Genomic DNA, 10,797 nt, shown 5'->3' with positions numbered 1-10,797 from the left:
CTCGCCATAGGCGCCAATGAAGAAGAAAACGTTAATGTGAGATATCTTCTATAATCGTTGGATTTTGGTTTATTTATTTTTTGACAGGCTTAAGTCTTCATGACAAGATATGGACATGAGAAATTTGGTGATGATTCCTCGTTGTTTTCCTACCTTAAGCCACGTTAAGCTTTTTCACGTTAAGCGTTTTAGAATGTCCCCCCGCTCGGCGTCCTTCTGCAGTCCACCCCCCAGCTATCCATCCAGCGGTAGAGCCGGTGGGGCCAGCGTCTCCCCCGAGCCTCTTCTCCATCCTGCCCTCGTCCCTGGCTCGGATGGCTCCGCCTCCATCCAGCCAACGTGCGCAGCAACGTCAGCGACAGGTCCCGGCTCAGGTGCGCCTCCTCACCATGGCCCCACTACGGCCTCGCTGCTCCCGGTCCCGGGCTTTACTTCTGCCTCCACCCAGTCTGGATCTGCCGCGTCCCCATCACTGCTCGTTCTCGTCGCGGTGCCGGTAAACGGCGATTCTCTGATGATGCCTCCGCTGCTTCCTCCCCATCACATCTGGGCTGCCGGCCGGCCGGCCGGGCGCTCTGTCTCTCTCTCCTCCTCCCGTCACTGGCTGTGGCCGCCCCTTTTCTTCCTGTCTCCCATCACTCATGATGGGATACACCTGTGGAATCAGTCGCTGGCCAGAGGGAGGGAGTAGGAACCGGTGTCTCCTTCAAAAAGCATGCACACAAATATCCACCAAGCATGCGACAAAGCAAAGCTGGAACCACAACATGCACATAAAACAGCCTCCTTCCTACACATTGATCAGTTTGTTCTTCTGGAAACAGGCTTGCAGATCCACAATCTGTCATCAGTGAGCTGCTGAAAAGATGTCAGGACAAAAACATTCATCTGCATTTCATAGACGACGTTGAACATTTATTGGGAATCAAGTGAGACACGACCTGCTGATGTTTGATTCTAATGGATGTTTTAAAGCTAGAAACTGAACCAAAGCATCCAGATAACTTGTTAAACTTCTGCTTTTAAACTCAGTTCTGACTAAATCTAGTAATCCCTGTTTGATGCATGAATCATTTTAATAACTCCTCATTTTAACCCCAACTTTAACTTTAAACTTCAACACATCTAAAATGATTTTCTATCTTTCTGCCTGTCTGCTTGGATGCCAGATGTTGTCTTTCTCAGGTTAGAAAGTTATTTATGTAACAGGGAGACGATCTAAAGATCCAGGTTCTGTAGAGCAGCTTCTGGTTCTGGTCCGTCTGAAATGTCCGGACAGGAAAGGAGAAAAAAAGGAAATGATTCATGTTTGAATTTATGATGAAAAGAGAAAATCTCTTTTCCTTCTTCAACGTCTACAGTGGACTTCATGAGTAGCTGCAGGTGAAGGTTTTACCCCCACAGTCCCTAAACAGGATTAAAATCTATGTTCTGACCTCAGCAGAGCAGAGCTGCATGATGAGCCACAGATCCAACAGAACCAGAACCGTTCTGCAGGAAGAACAGAGAAAATCCTCCAAACAAGATCTGAAAGTCTCTGAGCTGCTGCAGAAAGTGTTTCCATGCTCACCAAAGGAGAAGCTGGAGCAGATCAAACTTTATCTTTACTCAGTTTTAGATTTTACCTTCAGAAAGAAGGAAATAAAAAAGATTTGATTTAAAATCATGAAGAAAAGCTTCATCCTCTGATTGAAGAAACCATCATTTACTCACTGAGCTGTTTGCAGCAACAGATAAAATGACCAGAGCTGCCCAAACATTTGCAGAAAACATCTAAAATATCCTGAAAAACCTCCAGAAACTGCATCACAATGAAGCAAACATGCAGCCTGAAAACTTTAGAGTTGAGCTTTATTTCAGATTTCTTGGTTACAGGCTGAAAATGAACCAGAGAGAAAAAAGACCAACTTTGCAGTTTCATCAGATTCAGATCAAAACTACATGGAGCCACTAAATGCAGCTTAGTTTTCATTCCATCCTCATTGGTCCACAGAGACAAACAATATCAGACACTAAATGACAGACATGATCAGATAAACAGGATCAACATCTCTAAGGTCAGAGTTCATCATCAGGATCCAGTCAGAGTCTCTTTAAACTCAAACTGCTGCAGCTTCAACCTCTGGATCATCAGGACAGCTCAGCTTCTCTCCTCTACTAAGATCATCAGGATGTCCACTTCCTGCAGAGAGAAGAAGGAGCAACAGAGGAGATCAGTGAGTGTTTCCAGCCTCTGGAAGCTGAACATGAACATCTCATCTGTTTGTGAAACATCAGCTGACTAAGAAACATGGAGGCTGTCCCTGAACACATCTGGATGAAACTACTGCGAGAAGGACACATGTCCAGATGTGCTGAGTGGACTTCAGCAGAGCTTCTGCTCTGTAGAAAGACCACATGGTGACTAAATGTAATGATGGGCTGTGAAATCAGTGATTTGCAGGCTGCAGTCAGACTGATCTCAGAGCTGTGACTAAGATGAAACTGATCAGCTGTTTCCTGTTGAAATGAGAGAACAAAGAGTCTGAGATCAGATCTGATGCTCCACAGCTTGATGAATGAGGACCACTGTCTCTAGACATGGTGGAAGGCTGTCAGCTGGAATCCAGCTGCATTTCCTGGAGACATGAACACAACAACAACAGTCATCTTCACATGGACACAAACACAGGAACACAACAAGCTGCTGGCTCCTCTGATTGGCTGATTGTTGTCTTTGTGTCCAATCAGGAAGCCTGTCACCATTCTCCTCCCACTGAGAAGCTGCAGCTTTACTGGAAACACTGGATCTTTGCTTTGGTACCAACTGGGTTCAGAACAGTTCTGCTGACAGCAGCTGGACTCACTCCAACCATCTACTTACACAGATTTCAGTTTGTAGTCTGGACTCTCTACAAGATCCTGCAGCTGCTGAACATCTGAATCCTTCAGGCTGTTGAACATCAGGTTCAGTTCTGTCAGATGGGACGGGTTGGACTTCAGCGCCAAACACAGAGAATCACAGCTGATCTTTGACAAACTGCAGTTCACCAATCTGAGTAAAGAATAAAAGATGTGAGCTGAAGCCACCAGGATGCAGGTTCTAACAGTCCAACAGAACCAGTTAAAGAACTCTCATTAATATTATTGACAACAAGCTGCTGCTTCAATAAAGACCTGCTGACTTCAGCTCTTCAACAATCAACAATATCAGAACTTTCAACAGTTAAAACTTGTTTAGTAGTTTTTACAGTCCTGGGGTCTCATTTATAAAACTTTGTGTGGAATCTGTACTAAAAGTGAACGCCAAGAAAAAGAAAAAGTATGGCAAAAATATTCAGATTTATAAAACCATGCACTCACACACCAGCAGCCATTTTCCTTTCTAGATCACAGCTGTACCTGTACATTTGGTACCAGGTTCTGGCTCAGGTTCTGTCCTCTACACGCCCAGATTCAACCAGAAACGGTCGATGCAAAGCACCTCATGAATGTTAATGTGTAGAAAATGTGTCAGCTGATAATTTTTTCATCATGGTGACGTGGCAGCCATGGAGAAAAAGCAAAGAAGCGTTGGGAAAATTTCCCAGAGAGGCGTTTATTAAATGTGGAAATCAGAGGTAAAAGCTCAGATGTTGTCCACATTAAAACAAGTGGTTAATAAGCTGTTAAAATAAGTTGTTAAAAAGTAAACAACGCTGTGCTCCGTGTTGAAATTCCCCTGTGGCTGTGCGTTCAGATCCACATTCAGAGGAGAGAGGTCCCCCCCCCCCCCCAAAAAGGTGATGACTGCCTGGGTGTGAGCAGAAAGCCTCCTTCTCTGCTCTCTGGGGGTTGGAGAGCTGCCTTTCAGCTCCTCACAGGGAGGTGGAGCCACTTTCCCCTGTGGGGAACAGCACAATGCATGCTGGGAGTCAGAAGCAGGATATTGGCCAGTCCTCATTATTGACCAGGAAATATTTGATCCCTGAAAGCATTTCCTCAATTCTCCATCTGCACAGTTTTCCAGCAGTGGAAATCTGTGGAACACGTCACCCTGGTGATCATTGGAGAGAGGAATGTGAACGTAGAAAACCAGAGAAAATGTTAGCAGACTTTTATTTAAGATGGTTTATGGACATTTTTATTTATTTTAAATGTCCCAGATGTATTTAAGAGTCACCAGGACAAGAATGAATAAAACTGTGGTTTTAATGCTTCTGATCAGGATGATCTATGATTAAAGTCTGATATGGATTGAAATCAACATCTGAGAGGAATCCTCATGCAGGTTGGCTGTAATTCACCACTTCACCATCTGCGTCACCAATTTCCACGTCTCCAAAATGAGCGTACGCCTGGGTCAGAGTTGGCATGAGGACCACACATTTTCCCCTCAAGTTTATTTTTATAGAACTTTTGATGGAAAGTGGCGTACGCACATTTCAGGTCCATTTTGTGTGTATCAAGCTTTCTAAATGACAGCCCTGCTGACTTCAGCTCTTCAACTCTGTCAGCTCCACCAGCAGCTCCATCAATACAAACTCAGGTTCTGCAGCCAAATTATTCAAGTTTCACAGAAAACAAACAAGTCAGCAGCAATTGTGGAGGAAATATGAACAAATGTAGATTAATGCAGATAAATTAACTATTTTAATTATTCCACAGCCATAAAAACATGATGTCATGGAGAATATTTAATGTAAACTGACTTTAGGAGCTGAAAGCCCAGAACCAGAACCTGGTACTGTGACATGTTGTGTCTGAGTGTTTTAGTCAGTAAAATCCTTCCAGAGCTTCTAAAAGTGCTGAAGCATCAATCAGGGATTATAGATTTGTTCCTGTCAGACAGATTCCAGGAGCTGAAATTCACTTTTCTAAACTGGCTTGAATCCCCTCTGACCCGCTTCATATGAGGGGGATTTATACACACTGGGGGTCCGAATGCTGTCCGGTTCTGACCTGAGATCAGGGCTCAGACTCAGTTACACAGAGAGACAACATTAAAAACTGGCTCCAAGTCCAGGAACAAACTCAGGAGATATTTATTAGAATAGAAGATCTGAACTTGGTTTTTCAGCTGAATTTTATCCAATTATTCACAGAAATATTAACTCAACTATTTTAAAATCATCCTATTGAAAATGTAGAAAAAAAGTGAAGTTTTAAAGATATTAAAAACCTTCAAATAAATGAAACATCAGTATTTTTCATTTTTTCTATCTTCCTCTTTCTCAGTTCTAGATAAAAACTCAGTGTGGATCAGTAGAATATCAGCCAGATGTCTGCAGTTTAGTGTCAACACAACTTTCACATCACAAATATCAGAACTAAAACATGGAGTCTGACCTCAATATCTGTAGTTTGCAGAGGGGAGTCTGGAGAAAACCACAGAGCTCCTTCACTCCAGCATCTTTCAGGTTGTTCCAGCTCAGGTCCAGTTCTGTCAGATGGGAGGGGTTGGACTTCAGAGCCAAAACCACAGAAGAACAGCTGATCTCTGACAAACTGCAGCTCTCCAATCTGAATAAAGAATAAAAGATGTGAGCTGAAGCCAACAGGATGCAGGTTAAAACTGAAATATGAACAAATAATTATTAAAATGTAGAAAATTAATTTCCCTGAATGCAAAAGTCCCAGAAACATGATGAACTGATGTCTGATATTTGATCCAGTAGAACTGATTTAAAGAGTTAAACCCAGCAGAACCAGAACATGTTATCATGACGTGTTGTTAGAATATTTCAGTCGGGCCTTCAGTGGTTCTGAGCTGGAACCAAACTGGACTTTAATAAGCAAAGTGTGACATCAGAGCTGTTAATTAATGCTGCTGTGATTGAATGGAAGCAGCTAATTTTCACAGTGACAGTAACCTTCTATTGAGGGGAACTGAGGGATTTATCTGAAGGATCAACAGCTGCAATAATTACACTTCACTCATTTCTAAACACATGAATACATGACTGAGAACAGAAGCGCTTCTACCTGTTCTACTGTCACACAGGATGCTGCATCACAAACACAACCAGTCTGATATCAATGTTATCAGCAAAGAAAGCAGAACAAATTCCCAACAAACATCAGATTTTTTCATCCAACCATCCAAGCTGAGATTTAACTGGAGGCCAACAGTTCAGAGCTCAATGTTGCTTCAGTCCAGAAGGTGGAGCCCAGAACAAATGGACCTTTTCCAGTTTTTACTCTGCAGAACATCTGGACCACATTCAGACTCTTCAGGAAAAATGCTGCTTATTTTTTCCTGGACTTTGCTGCTTGTGTCTCTGACTCCTTTATTGTCGGCTATATTAGATGATGCTGGATTCATGGTGAGGATATTTACAGAGAGTCTGCAGTCATTTCAACAAGTCCTCCCATTGTTTAGATCCTGGCTCACTAAAAAGGGCTCCTAGAAAGTAGAGCTGAACAATATCAGGAGAACATGGCTGTACAACCAGCAGACAGGACCCACCGGACTCTGCTTAGGAACATTTTTACTCCAACTTCCCAGAAACCCCTACACCACTCCCATATCTGTCATGGTGGTTCATCTGGACCTTTTCTCTCCACGGTTCTGACCTCCTCAACCCTCTTTCTCCTAGAAATCCATCATCCTGCCTGTCTGGGTCATCTTGGGGTTCTGGGACCTCCTGTAGTTTGGCTGCTGGGCCGAACCAACAAACTCCAGCTAGAAGCTCCTTCTAACAGCTCCAACACTGAACATCTCTAGCTGGGCAGTCTTTCCATGAAGCTTTCTGCTTTCAGCCACATCCACCACACTCTTTTCCTCCCAGCTTCTCTGGCTTTGGTCCCGTTCTGACTGCTGCCGGGTCTGGCTCTTTATTTTTCTCATCTTGGTCCTTCTGGCGTCCATGTTGGATCTGCTCCCCTCTGCTGTGCTGCTGAGCAGAACTGTTTATGGTTCTTCACAGTTTCCCTCTGCTGGACTTTTTCTTTGGCCTTTGTGAGCGTTAACTCAGAGTCCATTGGTACCGGTTCAGACAGCTTTATGTCCTTTTATCCCAGCTACAGTTCTGGCCCGTATGAGTTCTTCTTCCAGTTCTCCAGAACCACAGTTTGCTGCCAGTTTGTGTCCAGCTGTAATAAATGGTTCTGCTCTCTCTCCATCTTGGTGACGTCTGGAACTGAACTGGGCTCTTTTAAAGATGATGGAGGATTTCCCCACATAGTGCTGCTCAAACACAGCTTTTCCAGCTCCAGGCATCTTTTCTCTGCTCTAGTCAAAGGTCCAACAGCTAAAATGTCATCTGCAGCTTCTCCCACAGCAAACAGGAGTGAACTAACTTGATCTTCCTCACATTTCTCATCTAGAGCTGTTGCAGTCTGAAACCTCTCCAATCTTCTGGCCCACCTCGCCCGTTCTGCAGGACAGGAGAAGTCCAACGGTTCTGGAGGGGTTACTTGTACTCCCGTCTCCATCTTTGTTCTTCTATCCCTGGTTTCCTCACCTTCAGGATGTAAACCTCTGGATGTGTTGTCTCTCGGTACCTCTCCCTCAGCCCACATGGGCCCGTCAGGACCACATCCTAGCAACACCAGCAGCTATAGTGAGGTGGTCAGCTTAGCGCTGGCTTTCAGTAGTGATGGTCTGCTTGAAGCTGAAGCTCTGGAGTATTTGTCAGAAACAGCAACACAGTCCTTCAGAAGAACTTTGTTGGGGCTTGATTCATGGGGCCGGGTCATGGGTCAATGAAGTCCAAAGCTTCATTTGGGACGTCATTGATCTGGTGGTTCAGCACCTGCTTCATGGCTTTCAGCAGAAGTCCATCATGTGTAACAGCTGCTCCATGTAGCTCTATAATGAACCAGCAGGTTAAATAGGGATGTAGTACTATGGACCGGGCCCTGGAACCTTTAATCATGGCTCAGCGTACCACCTATTCACAGGAGATACTACTTGTTATTTATTTAGATTTCTCCTCAATAATTACTGTTTAGTTTAGTGCTGCTGCCTCCACTTAGCAGCAATTTATCAATTTATAAACCTTAGATAACCTACGAAGAATTAAACTTTAGTCCATTCTAATCTGATGTTAGAAACACTCCCATGAAATAGAAAATAAAGTAATATATAACTGGAAAATAAAACAGAGATCCAGGAAACGCGTTTAAGTGAATAGTTTAGTAAAACAATAATAATTAAGTAAAAATTATTCAAATCACACCAAAAGTGATCTCATTAGTTTCACAATAGTTTCTAACAATATTCACCTCTTACGTTTATCAGGTCAAACTGCTCTTAATCCAAAACATCACTTATCAGGTCAGCTAATATTGACTAAATACGGATAATTGAAGCCAGAATAAAGCGCTGCAGGCCTGAGTCGTTGCTTGGGTTTGTTGTGGCTAAAAACAAACATCCAGTTCACTTGCTTAGCAAACCAACTAAAATCAAGTGAACTTGTTAGGTTCATGGAGCCCAAATCCTTTAGAGTTTGGACTGGATGGGGAAGGCTAGATGGGGGATCCCTTTAATGTGCAGCTGCTCCAGATGAGGAGGCAGGTGAGGGCAAAGGTCAACCCTCAAGGTCGTCCAGGGCAGCAACATGTGAAGCCAAAGCAGCTGAATAACCAACGTCTGCTCTTCCAGCGGGTCCAAAGATTGGCTCCTGGTCCACTCTGGACATCAGCAGCTCTTAGCTCCTATTCATTTATTTCCAAAACTCATTTTCTTCTGATATCGAGTCAGTAAGAGTTTAACTGGACAATAATGTTAGAAATTATTAAATATACAGTAAAACCAGCTGCTACCGCATCTAAATACATGCTAATAGTTCTTAGCGATGATAACTTTGGCTCAAAGCATCATTCTGAAGCAGCAGAAAACACAAAGACTTTTATCTTCAGTTTGCTTCTTAAAGTCTGTTACTTGTCTGTAACTTTGCAATAACCTCAGTAGTAGACAGCTTTAATCTCTCATCGTTATAATTCTGCTCCACACCGGGCCCTCTGACTTGTCTGCTCATGCCTGTGCATATTCTCAATCATCAGAGTCATGGCAACTACAACAGGATTAAATCCAAGGTTAGCAGACTTTCACTCAGTTTCTGTGAAAACGTTTCAACACCTGATCCAGGAGTCTTTGACAATCCTGGAGGCTCTCAGTTGAACAACGTGGAGTTTAGGAGTTGCTGTTTTTAGGCAATAAATCCTGGCAGGAAGTTGGAAACAGACAGAAACTTTAACTGGAGCAAAGCAGTGAAGAAGAAAGCAGACTTTACCATGAAGATCCTCAGTGTGGATCAGTAGAATATCAGTCAGATGTCTGCAGTTTAGTGTCAACACAACTTTCACATCACAAATATCAGAACTAAAACATGGAGTCTGACCTCAATATCTGTAGTTTGCAGAGGGGAGTCTGCAGAAAACCACAGAGCTCCTTTACTCCAGCATCTTTCACGTTGTAGTTGTGACTCAGGTCCAGTTCTGTCAGATGGGAGGGATTGGACTTCAGAGCCAAAACCAGAGAAGAACAGCTGATCTCTGACACCCAGCAGTTCCTCAATCTGAATAAAGAATAAAATATGTGAGCTGAAGCCAACAGGATGCAGGTTAAAACTGAAATATGAACAAATAAATAATAAAATGCAGAAAATTAATTTCCCTGAATGTAAAAGTCCCAGAAACATGATGAACTGATGTCTGATATTTGATCCAGTAGAACTGATTTAAAGAGTTAAACCCAACAGAACCACAACATGTTATCATGACGTGTGAATGTCCAGATCAAGGTGTGTTTCTCAGCAGTGGCGGCTGGTGATGAAGATGTTCTGGGGTTAGGGTTGGGGGGGCACTAGAGGTTGGAGATTACCACACAACAATAAACTCTACTTGAACATAAATCCATCCATGATCACTTGCTGCTGCTGGATATTTAAGTCTGATCACTCTGGCGTCTGTTTAAAATGCTGCTGTCTTCTAGTCTGGGTCAGGGTTCTGGTAGAACAGTGGTTCTCAGGCCCATAATTTTCTAAACATGGATCATTTAACAGAGTTTCAGCTCAGATTGTTCTGGATTCATCTTCAACCTAAACCAGCAGCCTGCATGGAGGGTTTTCTCTAAGGAAACATGGCGTCTGTTTAAACTTCTGCTCATTCAGTCCCTGATCACTGAACATTGGTCCGATGTTCTGCTGCTGGGCTCAGATGTTCTCCATCATACTGGGTCAGTTGTTCTCAGTGGGTCTCTGTGTATCTGGTGGGTCATTCTGAGAACTAAAACCTACGATGAGGAGACTTCACTGCATGAAAAGTGTGATTTCCGTCACTATGCGGCACTGTAGATTGTCGTGGAAGTTCAGGTTAACGGCTGTTCACAGTAATTTGCAGGCAACACCGAAAACTGCCGTGAATTGTCAGAAATTGACGTGGGCCTTGCTTGGCGTGGTCCCCCCATGACCCCCCCTCCTCCTAATTCTAGGGGAGGCTTTAACATGTAAATGAAAATGCTGTGAGCTAAACAAATGCAAATCAGGGTTGCAGGGGGAGTTTACCCATGTCTCGCATTCAACTCCCCTTCAACTCCTCTTGGACGCGATCTACAACTTTCAGCCAGTCCGCAGACTGACGAGAAGAAACTGCTGATTGCTATCAGTGGACTGTCTCATATGAGTCAGTCGGTACTGAAGCAATGCCAAGAGCGTGGAAATGTTCAAGTCAGAAGTTTTGGTTGGGTCATTCAGGTTAAAGTAAATGAAATGGGGTTTAATGAACTAAAAATAAGTCCCACTTTAATGGAGAGGTATAGTGAGGATTTAACTATATATACAGATGCATCTAAACTAACTGAAAAAAGAATGGGTGTTGCTTATGTCATTCCAA

The 10,797-nt window shown here is 43.4% G+C and overlaps 1 protein-coding gene and 1 long non-coding RNA gene across 2 annotated transcripts in view; both read right to left on the bottom strand.

Annotated features, from left to right (window-relative positions):
• Positions 1–2,824: 2,824 nt before the first annotated feature.
• Positions 2,825–10,797, bottom strand: part of LOC118561490 (NACHT, LRR and PYD domains-containing protein 12-like) — a 90,632-nt gene continuing 82,659 nt past the window's right edge. The window contains exons 14-15 of the mRNA XM_036133612.1: positions 5,308–5,481; positions 2,825–3,034 (exon numbers count right to left, since the gene is read on the bottom strand). Coding sequence (XP_035989505.1) covers positions 2,860–3,034; positions 5,308–5,481 — 349 coding nt within the window. The 3' untranslated portion in view covers positions 2,825–2,859. The remainder of the gene's footprint in view (positions 3,035–5,307; positions 5,482–10,797) is intronic.
• LOC118561520 lies at positions 5,864–8,860 on the bottom strand. Its single transcript, XR_004930103.1, has 2 exons — positions 8,804–8,860; positions 5,864–7,580 (listed from the first exon to the last, which is right to left on the bottom strand). It is a non-coding gene; the product is annotated as an uncharacterized LOC118561520 (long non-coding RNA).

Source organism: Fundulus heteroclitus, unplaced genomic scaffold (genome assembly GCF_011125445.2).
Source record: "Fundulus heteroclitus isolate FHET01 unplaced genomic scaffold, MU-UCD_Fhet_4.1 scaffold_65, whole genome shotgun sequence".
Taxonomy (NCBI): domain Eukaryota; kingdom Metazoa; phylum Chordata; class Actinopteri; order Cyprinodontiformes; family Fundulidae; genus Fundulus; species Fundulus heteroclitus.
This window is presented reverse-complemented; position numbering and strand designations above follow the sequence as displayed.